The sequence below is a fragment of the Carassius carassius genome, chromosome 45, assembly GCF_963082965.1.
Source record: "Carassius carassius chromosome 45, fCarCar2.1, whole genome shotgun sequence".
Classification (NCBI taxonomy): Eukaryota; Metazoa; Chordata; class Actinopteri; order Cypriniformes; family Cyprinidae; genus Carassius; species Carassius carassius.
This window is the reverse complement of record NC_081799.1, coordinates 9,392,192-9,418,703: the sequence shown is the minus strand read 5'-3', so window position 1 is coordinate 9,418,703 and position 26,512 is coordinate 9,392,192. Positions and strand designations below refer to the sequence as shown.

The 26,512-nt window shown below is 36.2% G+C and overlaps 1 protein-coding gene across 1 annotated transcript in view; it reads left to right on the top strand.

Moving 5' to 3' along the window:
* Nucleotides 1-14,358: 14,358 nt before the first annotated feature.
* Nucleotides 14,359-26,512, top strand: part of LOC132127311 (leucine-rich repeat transmembrane neuronal protein 4-like) — a 121,898-nt gene continuing 109,744 nt past the window's right edge. Inside the window, exons 1-2 of the mRNA XM_059539110.1 lie at nt 14,359-14,926; nt 18,776-20,340. Coding sequence (XP_059395093.1) covers nt 14,923-14,926; nt 18,776-20,340 — 1,569 coding nt within the window. The 5' untranslated portion in view covers nt 14,359-14,922. The remainder of the gene's footprint in view (nt 14,927-18,775; nt 20,341-26,512) is intronic.

The window sequence follows — 26,512 nt, the reverse complement described above, 5'->3', positions numbered from 1 at the left end:
ATTATAAAACACACTGTTTTATTGTGAATATGAGATTAAGCTGAAAAATTAATTCTGTATTATATGCAGGTAATCATACTCCCTCATTCCATCTGTCTCATAATACTCTGCTCCACATAATAATAATAATAATAATAATAATAATAATAATAATAAAAACTCCACAGAGTAATACAAAATGCTTTTAATGAAGCAACTCAACGTTCCTTCGTTAGTACTTCTAAAGTGACATTTTCAAATGAATAACTAAGGCTTGGACTGATCTGTTAAACTGAATCCATGATGGAAGTAGGTATTTCTGTGCAAAAGAGGGTTTTTAAAGACACTCCCTTGCTGAGGCTCTTTTTTTTTCTTTTTCTACACACTTGTGCCGTCAAATTGTTTTATAAATGAAAGCATGAAAGCAGACTAAATGAAAGCATGTACTCCAAGCCTTGCTCGTTCTTTTTAATCAGACCTGAAATGTCATGCATGAATTTGTACCTCAGTTAATAAGAGTTCATATGAATTTTGCACAAATTACTTCTTGGAAGGCCATACAAGCAGCCTTTCACGATTTGCCATCAATATGACTGAGAGATATGATAGCGAAGCACCCAAGATGTTCTACAGATCTCATGATTGAACGACACCGAGCGGAGAGGTTCAGGAATGAGTGATGCCGATCTCCATAGAAAAGAACATCAAGGCAAACTTGGCAAGAAGCCAGAGTTTAAATATGAAAAAGCATATAATGAGTCTCAGAGGAGCTGCTCTCAAGCTCTGGAGAAAACATGGCAGGAGATTGAGGCCGACACAAGGAAAGGAAAGCATATTCAAGTGGAAAAGACATCAAGGTCTCTGCAGCATCTTCCCCGAGGCTGTACCTCCACTGAGAAAGTGTCATGAAGAGCGAGGGCGAGCGGGAGGTGTGGTGCTCTGATGGGCAGACAGATAAGGACTGAGTGACTTCATCTACACACACACCGTGTGTTGAGCCCTGGACGTGAGACATTATATCTCTCAAAATACTGACACTGAACTGCTACTGTACATCTAGATTAGATATGAACAAGGATCTTGTGTTGAAGCACTCACTTTATCAAATACATGTGTATGTGAATAGAGGAATCAAGTGCTTTAATAAAGAATTCATTCCTTTAGTGCTTTCAGCTGTCATAGTTTTGATTCATTGGCCTATATCAACATATCTCGACTGCTTAATAAAAAATACATTACCTTTTATACATATTTAAGGTTGTGCTGTATAAATTCACGTGCACACATGCACACACACATTATTATTATATTATTATTTTAATTTTATCATATTTTAATTGTATTTTTTGAAAATGTAATGTAAATGTTCCATATATTATATGAGATAAATATATAAAATACTATAATACCCAGATAAATACTATAATTTTCTTATTATGCTTATATAATAATAATAATAATAATTCTTATTATTATTTCATTTTAATTTTAGCATGTTTTTATTTTATTTATAGATATTTTCCATATATTATATGAGATAAATAAAAAATACTATAATCTGTATATAAATATACGTAAATATAGTATAAATACTAAATCTGTATTATGATTCTTATATGATAATAATAATAATAATAATACATTTTAATAATACAATTATTATTATTATTATTATTATAACATTTAAATTTTATCACGCTTTTATTTTTAATAAAGCTTTATTTTTTCATATATTATATGAGATATAACATGATTTATGTAATAAAATCACATAATATATGATTAATATAATTTAAGTTTAAATGACAGCCAATATTATTCTGCTCAAACTTTTTTAAGAGTTTTTTTTTTCTTCTTTTTTTTTTTGTATGTGTGTGCATGTTCTACCAAAACACACCATATGTGTTTTAAACACCATTAATTGAATAAATGACCATTTTCATTCCTAGGTGAACTATTCTTTTAAATACAATTAAGATTTAGGTAACTACAATAAGAAATTGAGGGTGACTTTAGTATTACTGGGATCTCCTTCTTGCATACGTCACTAAACCTTCGCCTTCACACGTCACTTACCTTTCAGCCTTTTTCTTCTACCCTCTGTTGCTGGTCTTATTCCTCTCTGCCTGACATGCACACAGACACACACATACATCCACACGAGCAACAATGCTATCAGCCATTCCAGGCACGCAGGCTTCAGCACAATGTAAATTATTCAGCTGGGCTTGCTGGAGGCTGCAAGCGAATCATAAATCGAGACAATCTGGGGCCATTTCGAGGGGTGACTATGGTTAAACGAAGCTAAACATCGATACAGAAAACTCTCACAACCCTAATGCCATCAAAAAGGATCAAATCAAACCATTCACACTAGCACATATCTCGCTATAAATGTTTGGCCATCAGTTCTCCGGAGCAGTGGTTCACCTATCTTTTGTGGATTGCAGGTCTTGGCAGGGCTTCAAAGGTTAAACAACACTTTAAGGATGCAAACCAACCCCAAGCCTTGCTAAACGACTTTAATTATGTATGGCTGCCGGACCAGAGAAACCAACAGACTACCTGAAGCAGTACCTCATTCTACTCATGTTCAATGTTTTGACATAAAATCCCAATAAAGCTCTTCTTGCACTGTGTAAATGAATTAGGAATGAGGAAATAAAGGCATCAAAGAAATGCTTGCTCGGCACTGAATTACCAAAGGTGAACTGCGTATTATGACAATTTTATTACTTTTTATTTGTTTATTTATTTATTTGATCTAAATAGGAACCATGGGTCATATTTTGGGCATTTGTTTATACTATGGCTGTTTTAATAAACTTTTTGTCCTGAATAGCATGAGTGCAAATGTGATATTGATTTTATTCAACAGTTAAATAAATAAGAAGTTAATTTGGTGTTATGTTTTGGGAACAATGCTGTCTCTCTTCGCTCAATTTGCCAGTGAAAATATTAGGTTTAAAGCCACAGCAGAATGGGTGCCTGTCTCAACACGCAATGATGAATAAATCTGTTTTAAACTAAACAGATGAACGATTAAAAAATGAAGAATGAATCAGGTGAATGATTCAATAGCCCATTTAGCCATTTACTTAATTCCTGGATGAATCGGCCATTTGAATGAATCGAATGAATGAATCACTCACTCGATGACTTACTCATTATGACATTTATCGCCACCTACTAACAGTTTTCATTTCTTTAAATTAATGTCTATTATGTTTTTCAAATTTAACACAGTGCATTTAAATGAAGGTCTGGGGGTCATTTCTCAACAAGATTTTATGTGTGATTAATTAGAAAACATTTAATTGCTTGACAGCCAGCCATAGTTTACACACAAAGAAAATGCTGACATTTTTATAATAATAGACTAAGTGTGATAATCATATTCTTTTTTAAAACAAAGCAGTAATCAGTTCATGAATTTGTAATCAGATGTACTATAGAATATATATATATATATATATATATTTAGAGAGAGATACATTACTTAGCAGAAAAATAACCTTTAGCTGCATAATTATTCAGAGCAAAAGATTCTGTGTGGTCAGTATGTCATTATTTCTTCTTCATTTAAATATTTAACATTACATTTGCCCATATCAAACTCTTTGAAGATTCTAAATGATTCATTTACCACATTCCTTTGAGTACTTGGCATATATTATTTAACATAAAATATAGACATATAGCATTGTGTGTGCTAGAGCGTATAACACTGATGATTTTACCTGTCCTGACAGAACTCCAAATCTGACAGAATAATAATTTAGCCAGATAGAGAGAGAGAGAGAGTTATTCACTTGTTTGTCCAGCTGGTGTTAAACTCATAGTCGTGCATTTGTTTTTTGAGGTGAGTGTGTGTTCGTGTAGGAATGTTCTCTGCAGGACAGCCGCCATGTTTAGTGAGGCAGTTTGCTGTCTAATTACGCACTGCAGGAATGACCTTCTATAGACCTCCTCCTCTCCAGCCTCAGGTACGAGCAAAACAGGCAATATTTCCTCTAAACAACTACACTGCAGTGAACTTTGATAATGGCAGATTTGGTTTTCCATTAATATTTGAAAGTGAAGTCAGCCTCAGGAGACACCTTGTTGTTCCCTACCATGGTTTACTGTTTTTAATACATTTGAGAGCTTTACCCATGATTTGATTCCTGATAAAAGACACCAGCATGCATGTCCATGCAGGTCTGGGCTAGTGGACCTGTATTTATTCTAAGTTTATGGTATTTTATTTTCCCATAATAAAATGTAAGGGCACACTCTTTAGTCATGCAGGTCGATTGCAAATATAAATATTCTAGCACAGTATATTATATGCCTTATTGACTACTGTAAACATAACATTTTGGTACGCTATATGAAAACAAAACTCTTTTGTACCAATATAGTTCCATTTAATTCCTAGCTTTAAAATTGCCAAATAGTTGTCTGTGTGAGAGGTGCTTCAAAAATTCAATTCAATTAATTCAATTCAATTCAATTTAATTCAATTCAAGTTTATTTGTAAAGCGCTTTTTATGATACAAATCATTACAAAGCAACTTTACAGAAAATTATACGTTTCTACAATACTTAGTAGTAGCTTATAAGTGATGACTGTCAGTTTGTGTGCATATGACAGGATTTTTTGACGTAGTCAACCAGACGATGAACACTATTAACAGCAATTATTATATGATGCAGTCACACTTTAAAGCAATATTTGTTAGTTCTGTTTGTTGATTTAGGGTTAGCAACATCTGGGGTCCTCTGAGGGGTCAGCATCATCTCTTCTCAGGTGTTCTGGATCCAGACTGGAGCTTGTGTAAATCCTAGTTACGGCAAAACAGAGAAACAAATAGAGATATAATTAGCGTAGCTGCTGTTCCAACAAAGTAAAATTAATTAGTTGAACCCCAGCTAAAGAATAATAATATGCATTTGATCAGATATAACTGCAGTCCAAAATTTGGAGATGCATTATTTGAATGCTTGGCGAAAGAGATGTGTCTTTAATCTAGATTTAAACAGAGAGAGTGTGTCTGAACCCCGAACATTATCAGGAAGGCTAGTCCAGAGTTTGGGAGCCAAATGTGAAAAAGCTCTACCTCCTTTAGTGGACTTTTCTATCCTAGGAACTACCAAAAGTCGAGCGTTTTGAGACCTTCGGGAGCGTGGTGGATTGTAACGTGGTATAAGGCTAGTTAGGTATGCAGGAGCTAAACCATTTAGGGCCTTATAGGTAAGTAATGATAATTTGTAACTGATACGGAACTTAATAGGTAGCCAGTGCAGAGACTGTAAAATTGGGGGGAAATGTATATATAAGTTATATACAACCCAGCAGGCACACAACATCGTAAGACTTTGATATTTGGTTACATTTCGTTGTGAAGTCAGGTGACCAAAATCCTATGTCAATTCAACGTCTAATGTCAATGTTAATTTGATGTCCAATACCGACGTCAGCTGACATTGATATTAGTTGTTTTTAGGTTGTGTAACCAAAATACAGTCTTAAGTCAACGTCAAATTGGCATCAAATACTGATGTCAACCTGATTCTCAGTCTCATCCAAAATGCAACTTCTGTCCAACGTAAACCTGACATTATATTGACATCCTGTTCCTGCTGGGCAATATTCAGTGGACATTTTTAGCCTGCAAAATGTATATAATGTGACTACAGCTTAGCTGTATCTGAAATTGATTGCATTTACTTATTTCCTCTTCCCTATATCTACTAATATAGTCCGCTGAATGATTGATTGAAAACGGGTGAGTGAATTCTGACACTGAGTGTGCTGGACGGACTGTGGACATCTGGTGAAATTAGGAATTCATTTGATCCCCTTACAGTTCCCTAGCGGCTAGCTAGGTTGTGCTCTCATTATTGAGGTGCATTGTGGGATTTAATAAGTGCACTCAAAACTGTCCACTATTATTCCGGACTTCACTACAAATTGCTGTCCCCTCAAGTTTAGGCTAGTGAACTATATAGGGGGGTGATTTAAAACACAGTCTAGATTTGGAAAAGATCATGCATAGACTCTTCTTTCTTAAACAAAATTCTTCTTCAAATCTCTCAAAATTCAATTGCGTTTGCAGTTAGCATATTGCTAAGCTAACAGTGAACGTGCACGCACATAATATTAATAATACATTTAGATTAGTCACGTTAACTGATCATGCATTATTATATTTGACATTACTTTTTACTGAATTCTAAATTCATAGAAACTATACAAAAACTATGTCATTAAATTATTATTACAGCATCAAATTGGAGAGCATTTGTGCATACGAAGGACGTTTAAATGGTCATCAGCATTGAAAAATCCTCTAAAGTTTTTTTTTTAATATATTTAAAAAAATGTATGTACAATTTTATCACTATACATTGTGTTATAATTGCCTTTCCATCAAATTTTTTTTTTTTTTTTTTTTTTTTTTTGCTATTTGAGTAAATGAGAATGCAAAAATGTGTTTGTGGTACTCTCCCTTTCACTGCTCTCGAAGTTAACCCATCTATGATGACTTCTGCTGCTGAGAAACCTGGAAATGGTAAAAGGTCTACAATTAAAACAAACTGCTGCTCCCTTGGATATATTATTATTATTTGACACACTGCATTAAAAGCACAGCTCTGACCACTGAAGACCTGTCAAGCAAGTGATGAAAATAGTAAATGTGCTTATTACCTGCAGCAGGGTCTCTGATGTGTTTATCTATGAGTTGGTCACAAAGACTTTAGCAAGACTGCCGTGTTTGGAACAACTTTGGCATCGCAAACACGTGTTGTAATTCAATAAAGTTTGCAGTTCACTAGGTTTTAAAACAGAGCCAAGGAGTGATAAGCAAATTCAATGAGTGTAAACTGTCTAAATGTTTGCCTGGCTCTTAAAGCAAACATTCCCCATATCTTGTAACTATAAATGAGCAAAATGAAATGCCTTCAAATCAGTGTTTACAAGATAACCACACTCAGTGACATAAGTGAAAGTATAAACACAAATAGCCTATAATACAAATAGCAGATAATGCTACCGCCATGCTTGGATTCCACCCCTCAATGTGATTTAATTAATGTTTGATCTGAGTGGAATATGAAACAATATCATTTAATGACCTTTAATAATTGCTATGACACTGATGGGAGTGGTAATTTATTTGAAGGTCTCTTTTCCTTCTGCTGTTTCCTCTGATGGTCTCTCCATGCCTGTTTTCTTTGAATATCTGGGCATTATGATGAGTGGCGCTTTAACACTGCTGGTTTTGACAGGCAGGGCTGTATAGTTAAAGACACAGGCCATAAATCGCCCTGGTTTCAGATTCCGCAAAGTTCTGTGAGGCTATAAATGAACTTGGTCACCCAAGTGACCAATTTAAAGCATTAAGCAAATCAAATACCATATACTGTATGCAGTACTGTAAATCAGTAGAAATTAATACATTTGATATTTTACTTAACTGAAATCATCCACAGTTTATTATGGTGGTATAAGTAATTCTACCTGGAATGTTACAGAGAAATACAAAGTTGGGTTTCTGTTTTCTGTTTTCTTTGTTTTAATTTGTAACTCTGATCTATGCTTTTCACTCTGCAGTAAGTTACAAAAGGATCCATATGTCCTTTTCCTGTAAATCCAATCCCAGCATCCTATGATTCTCTGTTTAGATAACAGCTCTCCAGATTGGGACACAGCTTGTGGCAAAGGTTGGGAAGGTCTACCCCCCCACCCCCACCAAATACACACACACACACACACACACACACAAGCACACTAAAACCCACTCAAGCACAATGATACACACGCTCCTGAACTGAAGTGCCGCCACACTTCACAAGTCTTGTCAACAAACCAACGAAGCATCTGTCATTTTATTTGCCGCAGTTTGATGCTTCCACTTTAATGTTATTTCACGGTTTGGCGAAAGTGCAGCAATCACCACCTGGTGATTGTTCAACCTTTTAATTTTTGAACAGGGATTTGTTAAGAAGACGAATAGAAGAAAACCACTGCTGCATTTCTCAAGCCTTTCATCAGTGCTGAGGCACAGACTCCTATCTACAGTACTGGGAAAATCCACAATATTCTACTTTGTAAAAATATATTGCACAACATTTAAATTGTGTACACTCAACATATAGTTAGGAATAAATATTTGTGTACTTGAATTGCATATGAAATTCCTATTGGTTTTGGTAACACAGCTTTAACATAAAACTAATAAAGTTAATATGATGCATATTTAGCAGTCATACATGAAATAATTGGGTAGGATTTCTGTAATAGACCTAATAAACTGATTGTGCTTTAAATACACAACCATGTTTACTTTCATGTTCATGTTTCATGTTCATACTTTTTAAATGAATAAATATTTGTAAATAATAATCATAAATAACTGATTTGACATGTTTCTTATCCGTGTCATTTGTGTATGTCTGACAAATATGGATCACATTACATTTAGTAGCTTATGTTAAAACTGTGTAATCCCAATACATTTTCAATACATAAATCTTACATTAACACCTTGAGGAGAAATACGCAAATGGTCCAAATATGTCAGAGCGTGGAACAACAAAACAAAACAAAGCAAAAAACAAACACATAAATAATATTCAAAATAAACTTGTATAAATCACTTTTTGATATACTATATTAATACATAAATAGCAATACATGAAATAATATATAAATAACAATATATGATATTGCATTCTACAGTATATCATCTGTTTTTAAAAATCATCCAACACGATGGGATTTCCATGAACAGCTCATTCTATGAAATAAGAATTTAACCTCAGGAAAAGTCAACAATTATCCATATGGCAGCTGTGAAAAAGTAATTGCCCCATAAATCAACAACATTTTCAGTGATAATTCAAGGAGGCTGAACACAGTTAGGCCTTTCTGTTGAGTTTAAATTGTATATATATTGAACCATTCAACCAGAGAGAAGTGCTCACCTCAAAGTTTCATACTCCACACTCAATTCCTCAAAAAAAAAAAAAAAAAAAAAAAACGGAGCAATTAACTTTGTCAGTTTGGAAAGGGTTACAAAGCCATTTCAGAGGTTCTTGGACTCAATAAAACCACAGTGTGAGTCAATTCTTTCGAATGGAGGGGGTTCGAAGTGGTGGTGAACACACAAAAGTAGCCAACCTGCCAAACTTTCTCCAAGGGCATTGTGGTACCTCCTCTGGGAAGTTTCAAATAAATCCCAGAATATGGTTTCAAAGAACTGCAGATATCTCTAGCATTAGCTGTAAGGTCAGTGTTCGTGACTTATAAAGAGAACAATAAGAAGAGCAGCTAGGCGAAAAACCACTGCTTGCCAAGAGGAACATCAAAGCTCATCTCATGTTTGCACCTGGATGATCCCTGGATGAATTCTGGGAAAATATTCTATGGATAGATGAGTCCTGCTAAATACAGCATTCTACTGCAAGAATGTCACATCTATAGTGAAACATATAGTGACAGCTTGAGTCTGTGGGGATGTGCTGCTGCCTTGGGAACTGGATGACTTGTTATCAGTGCAAGAAGCATAAGTTCTGCTGTATACCAGGCAATTCTGAAGGAGAATATCCATCCATCTGTGCGTAAGCTGAAGCTTAAGTGTAACTGCGTGATGCAGCCAGACAACAAACCAAAACACAGAAGCAATTGCAGATCTGAATGGCTGAAAGGAAACAAACTACAAGTTTTAGAGTAGTTTAGTCGATGTTCTGACCTAAATGTTTTGAGATGATGTGGCATGGCTGAAAAAGAGCAGTTCATTTTAGAAGATCTACTGGTTTGTCCCATTTAAAGCATTTCTTTAGTCTTCTAAAGACTCGGTTTTTAGATTTCTCCAGTCGTCTTTGTTAGTTCTGTAACTTTCTATAGGCCAATAAAGTCTTTATTGCAAAATTGGATGGCTACATAAAAAATAAACAATAAAGAAATACTTTACCCAATAATGAAGATTCTCAGGTCATCCAAGAAGTACATGAGTTTGTTTCTTCATTGGAAAAGATTTGGAGAATATAGCACTACATCACTTCCCCACCGGGTGATCCTATGCAGTGAATGGGTGCCGTCAGAATGACAGTCCAAACAGCTGCTAAAAACATCACAACAATCCACAAGTAATCCACACCACTCCAGTCCATCAATTATTATCTTGTGAAATTGTGAAAATCCACCATCTCATTTTCTGCCCCCAAAATCTAAAAACAATAAATAAATCAATAGTTTGGACAATAGATTACTGTATTCTTTCCAAGCTGTACTTATTTGATAAGCTGATTGTGTGATTAATATATATATATATATATATATATATATATATATATATATATATATATATATATATATATATATATATATATATATGTATGTATGTATACTGGAGAACATCATTGCACAATTGCACCTGCTGTTCCTGAGTACAGTATATTGGTTTTCTTGGACATAAAGTCAATATTTAAAATGGTAATAACACTTGATTATCGCAGATGCCCTGGATTTAGCTTGATATTTTCTCCTTCCCGTGATATAAGCCTGGGCAGATATCTAACTATAATGTCAGCATGTGTAGCAGCAAAAAGAAAGATAGCATTGACACCAGAGTGAAAGCACTACATGGGACAAGGGCAGCTGCCAGCATCATAACTTCACAGGGTATTAATTGTTTCACCACTGTCAGCAGGATTGTCTCTGCTCGTTGAACTCTGGCCAAGGACCGGCCCATCAGCCAAATTGGAGTCCAGTAGGTATGTAAGTAAGAGTTCCAGGGAATGATGTTTTTGCATTACTGATCAAGGTGTCAAGCTCAATTTCTGAAAAAGTGCTGAGGCCAGGTAGAACTCTGAGCCTCTGGTAATATTCACAGCAGTGAATTGAAATGTGCGACTGAAAATTATGCCTACTTATAGAATGACAGTTAGCTCAAAAACTGATCAGAGTATGTTTTAGTGTTCATAAAAATTTATGCAAATTAATAGATTCTATTTTTGCTTGCTGGGCAAAAAAAAAAAAAAAACTCCCATTGATTTACAATGAAAGTGCAATATATTGGTGCCAGAACATCATAGAGACCTGCAACCATCCAGAGTGCTCTGATATTTGCGCAGCCAAAGGAATCGTTTACCCAAAAATGTAAATTTACTCACCATCAGGCCATCCAATATGTGATTCTTTTTTCTTAGACTTAGCATTACATCACTTGCTGACCAGTGGATCATCTGCAGTGAATGGGTGCTATCAGAATGAGAGTCCATACAGCTGATAAAAATATCACAATAATCCACAAGTAATCCACACACATCCAGTCAATCAATTAATATCTTGTGAAGTGAAAAGCTGCATTGCTTTTGGCTAAAATAGAAATCTAATCTATCCATACCATTGCTTTCACGAGTGAAATCTGAAACAGGAAAGAAATATGCAGAGATTAAGCAGTATTTACAAGCAAAATCAGTCCAAAACAGTTCTAAACAAATATTTTGGTGGATTCTGATGTGAGAGGACAACAGAGGATTGACTTTTTATGGAGTATGGATTTTTTTTCTGGCCAAAACTACAGTTTAAAGTTAAAATGTCTCAATAATTGATTTACTTCTTACAAATACTGTTTTGTTTTTATTTTATAATATGTTGACTGATGGACTGGAGTGGTGTGGATTTCTTGTGATTATTGTGATGTTTTTTTTATCAGCTGTTTGGACTCTCATTCTGACTGCACCTATTCACTGCAAATAATCCATTGTTGAGCAAATGATGTTTTGGATGGCCTGAGAGTGAGTAATTATTTATTTGGGAAACTATTCCTTTAAGCAATAGCATAGCAGTGATGAGAACATCTACCAAAACCTACAAAAAAAAAAAAAAAAAAATATATATATATATATATATATATATATATATATATATATATATATATATATATATATATATATATTATATATATATACACACAGTACAGACCAAGTTTGGACACACCTTCTCATTCAAAGAGTTTTCTTTATTTTCATGACTATGAAAATTGTAGAGTCACACTGAAGGCATCAAGGGCTATTTGACCAAGAAGGAGAGTGATGGGGTGCTGCGCCAGATGACCTGCCCTCCACAGTCACCGGACCTGAACCCAATCGAGATGGTTTAGGGGTGAGCTGGACCGCAGACAGAAGGCAAAAGGGCCAACAAGTGCTAAGCATCTCTCGGGGAACTCCTTCAAGACTGTTGGAAGACCATTTCAGGTGACTACCTCTTGAAGCTCATCAAGAGAATGCCAAGAGTGTGCAAAGCAGTAATCAAAGCAAAAGGTTGCTACTTTGAAGAACCTAGACTATAACATATTTTCAGTTGTTTCACACTTTTTTGTTATGTATATAATTCCACATGTGTTAATTCATAGTTTTGATGCCTTCAGTGTGAATCTACAATTTTCACAGTCATGAAAATAAAGAAAACATATATATATATATATATATATATACATACATATATATATATATATATATATATATATATATATATATATATATATATATATATATATATGTGGTCCTGAAGTGGATAAACCAGCATAGTCAGGAACACTCTTCTCCTCCCATGACCTTTTTCTGGACTGTTGTTAAAGACCGCAGCTGTCTGGCCTCGATTTCCAGGCAATTGTACAACTGCTGAGACTCAGTCTACTGAATAAGCTTTTCTCTTTAAAGACAGGCAGATCATGTTAGAACACAAGCCTCTTTTCACTCTTGGCAACAAGGATTCACCTATTATATAATATTGAATATATAAGATGGTCAGCTTCTCAGTAATTGGCTTTGATAAATCAGTTCACAGACTTGATAGGTTAAATGCTTTTGTTAACTGGCTTGTTAGTTTGAAGGGGACACTTGATGGACAGAAATTGCAGGGTTGTGCTAATGATGAAGCAGGAAATAGCAGTGCCACTCAAACATTTCCTTTGCAATGAGGACAACCACAGCCAATCAGATTCAAGTCTGATGTGAAAGCCCATAATAATTTATTAGACTGTCATTGTGGAATTCATAATAGCAATGTCAATCAAACCCAGGGCCTTTAGGTGAGGCTATATCAAACGAAAAACAATCTGAAATAATTGATAAAATAATTAATCACATTATATATTTAGACAAATGCTATTTAATATCTGGAAAACAGGGGATGACTGATAAGAAGGAATACACTGTATATCCTTTATTTACAGACTTACCATTTATAAAACACAGCCACTTCAAAATTAACCTTAGTATGCTTGTATACTGCTTGTATGCTTCTCAGGTGTAAATCACAATGATATTCATGATAGTTGACGCCTACTCCCATATGACTTTTACCAACAAAAAGTGTCACAGAAAATTTTAATCAATATATTGTTTTCTGTAAGTGAGTAAACAAGATGATTTTCACATAGTTTAGAAAGATAAATTCTAGGCTACAAGCCCCAGTTCTCACAAATCCCAGGAACCATTGTTCTGTATGTGTTTTATGGTCTTATTGAAGTGATTTAACATTTTTAGTTTTTCACTAACCACGCATAACATTTTTTTTTCCTAAAAAATACAATCATGTACATACATGCATTTCACATATTATTATAGCCCAGTTTGTGCTGATTACAGTGAGATTAGACTTTAGCCATTTAGATATTCATAAGAAACTGAAAAAAGCACAAATGTCAGGGCATGACAAAACTTCTCCAGGCCCCCAAAATACCCTTAGACTCCAGAGGGTTAATGTAATACCAAATATGAAATAAATAAACAAACCAGTAGGCTGTCTAAATTTATGAGTGAACCCATGGCTGCTAAATGCTAATTATCTTATTACCTATGTGAGCAAACTACATTTCCCACCCTCCTCTTTGGCAGCACGAGAATGATAAAATACACAGATAAATCATGCATTAGCCATGAATAAAGAAAGCGAGATATGAAACTGTACAGTGTGTACATTTTATTTCGTCCAAAATCAATAATAATTAGCTATGTCCACGTGCACCAGAAAGCGAATTAGTCGAACAAAATAGTTAATGTTTCATTTATCTAACCCAAAATTAATCTAAAACGTCAAACGGAACATAAAATCAGTGCAGAAAATATTTGGAGATTTCTGAGTCTCGTTGGGTAGAGAAATGGTTTTTTGTTCTTTTACGTTAGTCGTGCTAATAGACAGTCTCTCACTCGTTTTCCAGTGGAAATATCGAGTAAGAGTGATATGAGAGGGAAAGAGATTGTTGCTGGAGATGTCAGTTCGCCAGAAGGGGGCATTCGGATGCTGTCGGACAAAGTTATGGTGCGACAGGCGGTTGTGGTTAACCACTCACAATCCTGCTGCATCTCTGTACTGTCGGGAACTGTACAAGAGAGGAGAAACATTCCCGATGGAGTAACACTTCTAAACAGTATTCTATAAGCGCAGTGATTTGGGACTGGATTGAAATCTTCTAAACATCCTAATTCACACTGATATTTTAATATCCACGGATTAATCAACGGTAAGCATCATCCTTTCGGGAAAGACAGTATTTGCGCAGTATGCTGCGATGGAATATACTGAGACGGAATGGAATTGCTGGGATTTCCATAAGTTTGACTTGTGGTAGATAACTTGGATTTGGAATCGCGCGTCTTCTGCTCTGTTTGTGAATTGAGGTATAATTTTAGGATGTAAAATGGATTCTTTCTGTTCCAGCGGATGTTTATGATGCGAATTTTGTTTTGAGGGGGAATTGAAAGATATGGTCAGTGGTCAGTCAGGAGAGACTGAAAATTTCCCGCGCCTGCTCTGCGGTGGAAGACTACAGGCGGGCGCTCGTGGAAGAACCGAACCATCTGAAGAGAGCGCGTGCCATGCCGTTTTGGGTCTCGAGCGGTAGAAAGCTGTAAAACCTGTGGCCAGGAGTTGACTGAGACGCGGTGATGGGTAAGTTTGCGTGTTCTCACTCGGTCCTAAGTGAACGTGGAAACCACAGTGGATGTTTTATGGGTTGATTAATTGGGGGGAGAGTTCCATCAGTTTTATACATTTTGCAATGTAATATTAACTGGTTTCAGACGGTGTGCATGCAGTAAAACTAAGAGATTGAATGTACTCTGATAAAGCACAAAATGCTCATGCATATTTATGCATATATTTATTGGATGTTCGCCTTAATTTGCATGCATCGATTTATTGTACATATTATAATCATACATATTTAGTACTCAAATTTGACCGTGCGTTCACATCATCTCACAAGTGGTTTGATTCTGGTGAGGCACAATCAAGTGTATCCAACTGTTCGTTTATTTTATGGTCATTTGTTCAGTTTATATATATATATATATAAACTGAACAAATGACCATAAAATAAACGAACAGAGTCTGATAACTAATATGTATAATTGACAACAATATCTAAATGATCATTGTACTACAGCAAAGTAAACATTATGTATTAGTGTTTTTTTCATATTTATGTTGCTTCTAATATATAACTGTAAAATATTTAAAATGAGATCCTAAAACCTTATATACATTATTGCTGTTATTTATCTCAATTGTAGCAATATCATTGCAATCTGTGGGCTGGACTACTATAGGGTTAAGGACTAATTGCTAAACAACATATTTCTCAATCAAGAATGAACTGTCCTTATCTACAAAGTTGAATGTCTTAACAATATATTAAATAATTGTATTATTTACTTAAAAATGCTGTTGTTAGGCGCTCTTCAATTGTGATCCACCAAATGGTGCCATTTATCCCTAAACCTAACAGCCAATTAAGTTGAAAAGTGTGAATATTGTTTAAAAATATCAGTAAGACTGATTATTGGCCTATCTCTGTGCTCCATCTCTCACTGATTTAAAGAGCAGACTGATGCCAACTCATTGATTAACACTGGAATGCTAATTGAACCTCATTTTTGGCAGCAAGGCAATTTCTCAGAATGTGCCTGTGCATTATTGATAGCACACAGTTGATAATCTTTTGTAGATTTCTTACTTGCCTGTGCTGTTAGAAAAGATGCACATTATGTGCTTGCATTGTGGTATGCGTGCAAATTTTTTGCAACGCAAAGTGTGCATTCAATGCCTGGAGTGCTTAATGAATTGTTGTTCAGTTTGCATAATTAGCTTGTTTGAGCAACTGAGTTATTTCTTCATCATCAAAGGAAGGCGACGCAGCATATTTTATGTTTTGACAGAAAACAATGTGGACACCATCACCATGCACTGGATCAATGTTAACAGTTTCTTTAGATGTTAATCTGTGTCATTTTGCATTTGGTAAATTATGCATACTAGTTATATTCCTTACATATTTCTCATGATTTCTAGACTCATTATGTAACTAAGCACTGTGATTAACTGTAAGCCGCAGACCTTCTCATGGCCACATTAGAGTACTTGATTATAGATGTGCTTCCAATCATTTTACAGAGGTTGTTTGACAGATATGTGACCTGCTCTGATTGTTATTCGTTAGCGATGTGCAGCAAGATGGCCTTCCACAGCTCGTAAAATGATGAGCTATGCTTGCAGCTTTGCAGCACTATAGTGGGCGATTTTGACAGCAAACATAAAATAATCAACCTGGCAAAAATTTTGGAGCATCGCTGTGAAGGGTATGCAGGCCTGTGCAGAGGCAAAATCAGTTTTACCAAGAGAGAAAAAGGTGTAGTTGAATCTAAAATAAGAAAAGTGGCAGTGCAAGTTTGCTACAAATTAATTTTCATTAGACTTCTCTTGGATCATTAACTTTATCAGCATCATTTCATTAGCAATGTCATTAAGCTGATACAGTATGATTGTCTGTTTAGTATGAATGGAGCGAGTGACGTAATTACTTTATTGTACTGCAGCCTGCTTGTGCATCAGTTGTTGGCAACTGTATACTCATGGATATCGGCACCTCTTTGCTTTGTTTTTTAAATCACAATCAGTGGCTTCCAAATATTGCTTGAACCCTGAAGCCTGCAGACATGCAGTAGTATAATAAGGTCATTGCAATTAATAAGAAAATATCAAATCAAGTGGCTTTTTTTTTTTTTTTAAAGGAAAGATGGCACCAACCTTATCAGAAAATAAAACATCTCCCAAATAGACATTTGTTAGATGTGACATGATGCGATAAGAAATGTTATACTTTTCTAAATTAAGACAGTTATTCAGATGTTTTCTGATTATCAGCTTTGTCAGTCTTATCAGCTGATTAAAATTAATTGCGAAAATGGATAAGAAATGTGTAGTTAAATTTGAGATCTAGCATCATTTGTTGAGAAGAGGGTTTGCTATTTAGTTGTCTTGTGCAGTGATTTCATCATTTGTAGGTATAATGGAAGTAATTTTTTGAGGCCACTGTATATTATAATCATGAACAGGAGGTGTATTAATAAATTTCATAAATGTTTGGTTCTGATATGCTGTTAAATTACTTCATGAGTACTAGAGTACTTTATGAATATTTTCTCCTTTTTAACCTCAGAGAACATCTGGCAGAATTACTGTAACAGTACTGATTAATCAAAACCATTTTATTACATGCATATGGTTTTAAAATGTTGTTTGGATGGGTCTGGAGTCATTTTGCTTTCAAGCTAAATGGTTGTTTTGATATTTCATAACCACTTTCGTGAATTCTTATGACAATATTAATGTGTCATAGCCACATTCTTCATCTTGTACAGACATATAATGCCTTAGGAACTTCATTTCAGAATGTAATTTCTAGGAAGCTTTGTAAAAGTTTATGCATCAGAGATAGAATTGAAACCCTTTTACAGCAACACAGTGTAGGCATTAAGGCCAGAAAGATGCAGCACAAATGATAAAATCCCATTACTGGAAAATGTCCAGGCTGTGGCCAAGACCTTCACAAAAAGAACATGTGTATTTTACCCAGACCTCTAACCTCTTGAGCCAATGCCTAGCCGGGAACTCACTGCTGATATAATTCCTCGCTTCACCCCCCCACCACCATCTCCCCCATTTATATTGAAAATAACAACATGTAGGCTTTCCATTGCGTATAAAAGGAAATATGGACAAAGGCTGGTAGCAGAGTCACTGAGCAGCCAGGCAAATACACCTGATTTGGTTGACTGACAATCATTTAGATTATAATTAGGGACTAATAGGATGGCCAAGGCATATCTCTCAGGACATTTCCTTTGATACTGTAGTGGGCTCGTGTCCAAGCTTATTGGAGGACTGGCTTGCTCTGATAGCATGTTTGCCATTGCCAGAGAGAAGAATTAAACAACATGGCATGACTGGATTGATTTGCACAATCACCACTGTTAATTGAGTCCTGTGTGGTATCATATTGCTGTATAAATGTAATATTTCAAGGGTTTATAATCACAGAACAATTACAATATTTCTTCTCTCATTAGTCGTCTTAATCTCTGCTTTGAAACAGCTCAATAATTAGGGCAGGGTATTGTCAACTACTTCACAATACGATGCACATCATTTTGCACATTTCACGATTCAACAAGTTGCAATGCATCATAACGCCCTAATAGGATCATGATTAAATCTGCGGCAAAAAAGTGTGAGAGATACTGTGTCAGGGAAAGTGAATATGCTGTTTCAAATGTGTTTCAAACTCTCTTGCTGTTTGATTTAATGTGTGAATAATAATGTATGTACACATTGAATTCAAGTTTAAATAAATAAATCCCTTTTTAAGTAGCATGACTTAGGTAAAACCCTAATAATTTGTTTATTTGTGTAATCAGGAAGTAAGTAGTTTCTTAACAGTTTTTTCTTTTTCTATTTTAGGCTTTGCTATGAGGCACCGCTGGTTCATGGTGCCACTGCTAATGCAGGCATGGCTGTCTGCCACCCCTTGCTTTGGTGAGCGTCCTTGCCCCCGGAGCTGTCGATGCGATGGCAAAATTGTATACTGTGAGTCTAGCGCATTTCGTGATGTTCCCAAGAACCTCTCAGGCGGCTGTCAAGGCCTGTCCCTGCGGTATAACAGCTTAGCAAGCCTGAAGGCAGGCCAATTTGTTGGCCTCAACCAGCTCATTTGGCTGTACCTGGACCACAACTACATTGCCAATGTGGATGCACGTGCTTTTCAAGGGATACGGAGGCTCAAAGAGCTAATACTGAGCTCCAACAAGATCACACTGCTACGTAACACCACATTTCACCTGGTACCCAACTTGAGGAACCTGGACCTTTCCTATAACAAGCTACAAGCTCTACAACCAGGGCAGTTCCAGGGACTGCGCAAGCTACTCAGCTTGCATATGCGCTCAAACTCCCTTAAGAATCTTCCCTCTCGCCTTTTTCAAGACTGCCGTAATCTTGAATTCCTTGACCTTGGTTACAACCGACTACGCAGCATTACTCGCAATTCAATGTCCGGCCTGATGAAGCTAACTGAGCTGCATATTGAGCATAACCAGTTCTCCAAAATCAACTTTTTCAACTTTCCACGCTTCTATAACTTGCGTGCTCTTTACCTACAGTGGAACCGCATTAGGACCATGAGTGAAGGCCTTACATGGACCTGGACATCATTGCAGAAGCTAGACCTTTCAGGAAATGACCTTCAGGAGATCGCTGCAGAGGTGTACCGGGGCATACCAAATCTTCAGACACTTAACCTGGATTCAAACAAGCTTGTTAATGTGTCTCAAGAAGCTGTGGATGCCTGGACCTCTTTGACAGCAATTAGTCTGGCAGGCAACATGTGGGACTGTGGACCAGTTGTTTGCCCACTGGTGGCCTGGCTAAGAACCTTCCGTGGAAACAAAGAAATTAATATGATTTGCGCATCACCCAAAGAAGTCCAAGGGGAGAAGGTTATGGATGCTGTTGATGCCAATGGGGTTTGTAGGGCTGCCCCTGCTATGCCATCAACTGTAATTGTTCCCTCTACCCCATTTATCGCCTTTGCCCAGACCACAGCCAGCTCTTTCATGCCAACTCTAAAGTCTGGAGACAGCAGAAGGGGCCAGGGGACATCCTTGGAAGGTACCACCTCTTCTGCACCTTCTCAGCCCGCTGTCCCACCACCTGAGCAAGACTTTGAACCTGTATCATTCCACAAGATAGTGGCAGGAAGTGTTGCCCTCTTCCTGTCGGTTGCCATGATCCTCCTTGTAATTTATGTGTCATGGAAGCGCTATCCAAGCAGTGTTAAGCAGCTACAGGAAAACTCGGCTGCAGCTCGCAAACGTCGAAAAAAGTCACGGGAGACAGAGCGCACACTCAGCACACCATTGCAGGAGTACTATGTGGACTACAAGCCTAATAACACAGAGGGCACGGATGTGCTGGTCAATGGTACCGGGCCATGCACCTACACCATCTCTGGCTCCAGAGAATGTGAGGTAAGACTCCACAAAGCTAATTATCCATTGGATTTGGTATGAAGCAAGGTAACTGCTTTTAAGAAGGTTCTTCACTTCTTGTGCTGTTTTGATCCCTTTTTTGGAGATTGTAAGTGTTGGATAAAATTATGTGTGGGAAGTATATGTTTTTGGCAGGGATGTTTTAGGAAGGACATGTTTTTGAAATGTTTTTGGCACATTATGTGGTTTGTTTAACCTTGTATGAGGTGTGAATTTACAATTGCATATTGATTTGTTAGTGCATATTTGATAAGTTCTGTTAATCCAGTTGATTATATGTCTTTTAGGAACAATTGTATTTTGGGGTGTGGTAGAACACTGTATTTTTACACTGATACAGTACGTCTACCTGCAAAACCTCCTTCTACCTGTGGGGCTTCTACTTGAAGATGATAGGATGGGTTATAATATGCTCTTGTCTCTTGCTCTTGCTTGTTCTTTTATCCCAAAGATATTTGTGATTCTTTGAAAATTGTAGTTACAGTAATCACAGGAAAACAAACGTCCTTAATAAGATGCTGTGTTACAATTATTTATTTGTCTTCATTAACATATGTACGTATGTTCAGTGACTCACGAGACTGTAATGAAATGATTTTGTCTATGGGTATCTTCAAACACATCCTATTATTGAAAAAAAAAGCTTCCAACTATACTTCTAATCCTGACTCCTATACACTCATTTTAATACAGTTTGATCCTTACTCATAGTTAGTGTGAAACAGAGCAAAGTGTAGTGTGAAACACAATGGATCTCTCTATTTTCTGTCTTTTTTTCCTCGTGATCTTCCTGGGGCTACAATAATGTCTTTAATGACACCCCCACTTTATCTTCCAAGGGCTCTTATTTGACTTCCTTGTGTATGGCTTCGTACCTTTATTTTGGCCTCTTATCTTTGCTTCACACTCATCCTTCACTCTTGAATCATATTTCCCTCATTTAGATCATCCTCTTTTATACTTCACCACAGTATGAAGTTCCAGTTTGCAAAATACAGATTGTATGCCCCTCAGGACTCCGCTGACATCGTGTGTTGACAGCTGGGGTCAATTGCCACATTTTAAGGAGCTGGTTTTGTGTGTGGTTTGTATACATGGCATGGCTATTAGACATGTGCCGGTATTCAGTAATGCGATATATCACATTAATGAATATGCATTATATTGTTATCGTGGGCACTTCTAAATACTGTGAATAATTATACATTACAAATTATTCAGAATTTGGGATGCATTTTAAGAATATTTTTCCCATCAACTGGTCAAAATGCACAACACCGCTGTATGCTGCTTAAAAGACATGTGACGCTCTGATGTAAACAAGCATGCATGAGAAGCACAAGGGGGAACACGTGAGAGACGTGCTGAATGAAAGCACATTCACTCTCTGACAGCAGATGGTGCTAAACTGCAGAAATGCAGACGTTAACCTGGAAACCCAATAAATAAAGCAGCTGCTACTTTCTGAAATGTATTTAAATAGATTTACATAGCCATTCAGATTTGTGGATTTTCTATGTTGTTCCTTCTATGTAAAGTGCCAAATACTTAAATATTTAGACTTAATAGGCTATTCATTTTCAAACTTTTTTTTTTATCTGAAAAACATATAAAGTTAAACGTTTTACACAGATTAAAGTGCAAAGACCAATAGGTATCAATTTTCAATAAGACCTCATTCATTTTCAAATAGACCTGATATTGTATTGACCATACCGTATTGTTTGAAAGTGTTTTGATTCTTTATTATTCGTTAACACTTAACTGCCAATGAAAAATTCTTCTGAACATTCATCAATCTTAGGCATTCCAATATTTAATAACACATTGTTAAAATCGAAAGCTGCAGCTGTGATATTTAATGAGCTATCATGAACTAAGACTTGTATTTTTTAACAAAGATTAATAACCTCTGTAGCAAATGTAGCTATTGCTCATTGTGAATGTTAGTGCATTAACTAAGGTTAACCCTCTGGAGTCTTAGGGTATTTTTGGGGCCTGGAGAAGTTTTGTCATGCCCCGACATTTGTGCTTTTTTCAGTTTCTTATAAACATCTAAATGGCTAAAGGCTAAAAGTCTAGTAAAATCTCACTGTAACCAGCACAAACTGGGCTATAATAATATGTGAGCAGCATGTGTACATGATTGTGTTTTTGAGAAAAAATTTTTTTATGTGTGGTTAGTGAAAAACTAAAAATGTTAAATCACTTCAATAAGACCATAAAACACATACAGAACAATGGTTCCCGGGACTTTTGAGAACTGGAGCTTGCAGCCTAGAAATTTTCTTTCTAAATTATGTGAAAATCATCTTGTTTACTCACTCACAGAAAACAATATATTGATTAAAATTTTCTAAGACACTTTTTGTTGGTAAAAGTCATATGCGAGTAGGCGTCAACTATCATGAATATCATTGTGATTTACACCTGAGAAGACAAAGGCCTGCATAATGAGCTGCATAATGAGATGCATAATGAGTCTTTCAGTCAGCTGTGTCACTGAGAGGGAAGAGTTACAAGAAAGAATGTGAGGACAAAATAAATGTTTATAATTTTATGTTTGTAGTTTATTTAGATTATATTTTATTATCTCACAACGTAATTTAATATCCACTTACGAGTCCAGTTAAACTGTTTATAAGGAACAATTAAAGCCGACTTTCAAAGCTGAATTTTTTGCAAAAGATTTTCTACAAAAAAGGAGAAAAAAAAATATTTATTGTTATTATTATTATTATTATTAATGTTGAAACAATGAGGTCTATTTGAAAATTAATGCGGTCTTATTGAAAATTGATACCTATTGGTCTTTATAGTTCTATTGCACTTTAATCTGTGTAAAACATTTAACTTTATATATTTTTCTGTATTGCTTTATTGTATTTAAATATTCAGTTTTTTTTTTTATATGAAACAAAGTTATTGAACATGTTAAACTGTATTATGGCCACTTTTTTTTAACTAAATTTAATTATTGTGATAATACCGTGTGATAAAAAACATTACCAATTAATCGCAGCATGAAAATTTGATACCGGCATATCCCTAATGGCTATATTTACATGAGTTCATGCTTTTCCCAAGGGGCAGATGCTACCTGTACTCCTTCGGACTAAGAAACCTGTCAGTAGTGCAGTAAGGTGTCATTAGAGGCAGACACTGCCTCTGGCAGGGCCATAATAGGGCATATATGCTGGTGGCAAGCAAGACAGGGCTGAGTGAAACAAGAAAGGCAGGAAGACATTCTAGACAGGTAAACAGGTATGCCAAATCAGGTCACAGGAGGAAAAGACTATAAAGGTGTGTAAGAACACAAAGGCACACACAGAATGACATCCTGACAGCGATGTTGACCTCTGCGCATGGGTCCCTGCCCTTTCTCTGATCTGCCACCTCAAAGCATTTTCTGAGAGATCAGAGGTGCACATCAGAGTCCAGCAGATTGGCATGTTTTTCTCTTGTGACTTTCCGAAGTCGAGGAACAAACTTTTTTCATTATTACGTGCAAATCCCTAAGTCTCTTGCACAAAACGTGTCCCTTTTTGATATTGTGATGATAGGTCGTGATAGCACAATAGAACAACTGAAAAAGAAAACAGTTTGTTTTACGACGTGCTTGGGCAAAGGGTCACGGTTTGGCTTGTTAGCATGACCTTATTTGCTCTTGCTAGCAGATACCGTAACTTCACCTTCTTGCAGTACAAGTAATTTTGTCGATCAACAGTTATTTCAAAATAATACATTGCTAACTATTGTCTAAATTTTAGGTTGAACCTGTCAACTCCATAATCATCAAAAGGCTTAACATCGAGTGCACGCACTTGACCTGTTTCCATAATGTTTTCCATTAATAGTCTATAATTCTGAATTGTTTGCCTCTTTTTTTCCCCTGCCATCCTGCATACCACAGCATTGCTGCATCAACACTAATGTGGTTTGGCTTCCCTCCCGTGCAGCAAAGCGCACGTCACCCATGATTGATGAGTTCTATTCTCTCTCTTGCGATTTGGTATTCCACACGTGCACCTGATTTACGGGCTTTTCACATCAAGCCAAAAGACTAGATTCAAACACACAGTTCAGATTGCTCCTGTCTTGAAAACCAGTGTTCTCCTCATGCCTTACATTGCTTCTGTTGCGAATCACAAATGGCATAAAGGTGTGGAAGAGACTGCTAAGAGGTATTGTCCTCTGACCTCACCTTGAAAGCGGTTCTCTGTTAAACTGACATACGATTTAGCCATCTTTCATCGTAAAATATAATGCCAAGATCTAATGTCTTCTTCGATCGATTTAGATCAACCGAGGGTCTTTATCGTCAGAACTCATAAAGGCTCAACTCCGGACGAAGTGCACATTCAATCCATTTATTTAGGTGATGAAGTTTATTTTACTGAGCAGTCATCATGCTATAGCAGATTAGAACTGTACAGTTGTGTTCTTTGCTTTTGTAGTCATGATTTATTCATTTTGATTAATAAAATATACTTTGAAATGACATGATTGTAATAAAAACAAACAAGCAGCTTAATATTTGACCTTTATAATAGTTGTCACAGTTTTCCATTTCCAGTATTTATTATTTTAGTTGTTGGGAGATGTCACAAAACCATCAGTTATCTTTACATTGCAGCTTATACCTCATTACATGTTCTCATAAAACATAAAATACTCACATAAGTGCAGGAACGAGGGCGTCACTCTGCCAGGCCCATTGGGGCTATTGTGTGTGTATGTGTTAGTCATGGAGACTCTGAAATCAAGCGTGTTTTTGAAGGCACCTCATTCAATATTAATTCTTTTTAGTTGTGAGCAATTAGGCCAGTACCATCACATTTTGTCATATTGTACATTATGTTGCTGTCACATTTGCATTAAAAGCTTAACCTGTCAGCCCGTGATGTGTTTCGTGGACTTAAAATTGCTCTAATTGCTTTTGTAGAAAAAAAAGAACAAGAAATTTGCTTCGTGTAACAGTGAAAGGCCTAGAACAAGGGCATTAATCATCATTAGACTCAACAAATTTTAACAGTGTTGAACAGTACCTTTGACCCCAGCAAATAATGAAAATGGACTAATCCCCCACCTCCCCCCAAACAGACAAAAGTGCCTGCTGGAGATTAACGTTTGGACCACAAATCTGGTTAACAGTTCAGAATGGGCTCATGAATACAAAACTGGACAGCTGGACTTAAATAGAGAAGGAAAGGTGAAGAGAAATGCACACACAATTAAGTTCATTCTGCTCACTGATCAAAAAAGCTAACTTTCTTTTTTCAGCAAACAGGGGCACGAATAAAAATGTTTTTCAGTTCAGCATTAAACATGGGAAATTAGAAATAATCACCTACTCAATGGTGTTTCAGTAGTGATCTTTTATTTAAAAATGGGAAAAAAAACATACAGCTGACTGTAATCATGAGGAATGTTTTCATTTTATTTATGTTTTCATTTTATTTATTTTCTATTCAGTTTATCTACATATTTTTATTTAAAATTGCCCCTGGACAACTTTTTTTCTCCTTTTGTAAAACGATTTCTTTGTATGTTTCTATTATAGGTGCATTCTTCTAATTTCAGTTGATACCATACATCCTGAAATACAATCAGAAGTATTAATTGCACCTCTACCACATTTCTCTTTGACTAGAGGACAGTTTAAATATAGTGGCACAGCTTACCCCTCTCTTTCCTACTCCACATGAACATTACTAATTGAATCTAGCAGAAAAAGGAAAGAATCTTCTCTGATGGTACAAGAAGTGAGAAATGGGATGAGAAAGAATCTAGAAGAACAGATCCATCTCACTGTGACCTGAGAGTCACAGCCCATTTAATTTAGCACCAATCATGCTTTTTAATGTCTGCAGAGTACATTATAATTTATTGGGATTATCATAAACTTGAGACTGCAGCCTGGCACAAGGGCATTCCAGCCTCCCCTTGCAGAATGACTTTGTGATAGCAAGCCTTGACGTCAATCATTATGAAACGGCTAACCATGCTTTTTCTTCAACTCTTCTTATTTTTGTCCCAAAATCCTCAGGTTGGCAAAGCTTTGGCACCTGATAAATATTTATGCCCATCAGTGCCTGTCATTTTTGGCCAAGGATCCTGCATAGTGAGCAGGGCTGAAGGGTCCTCATCG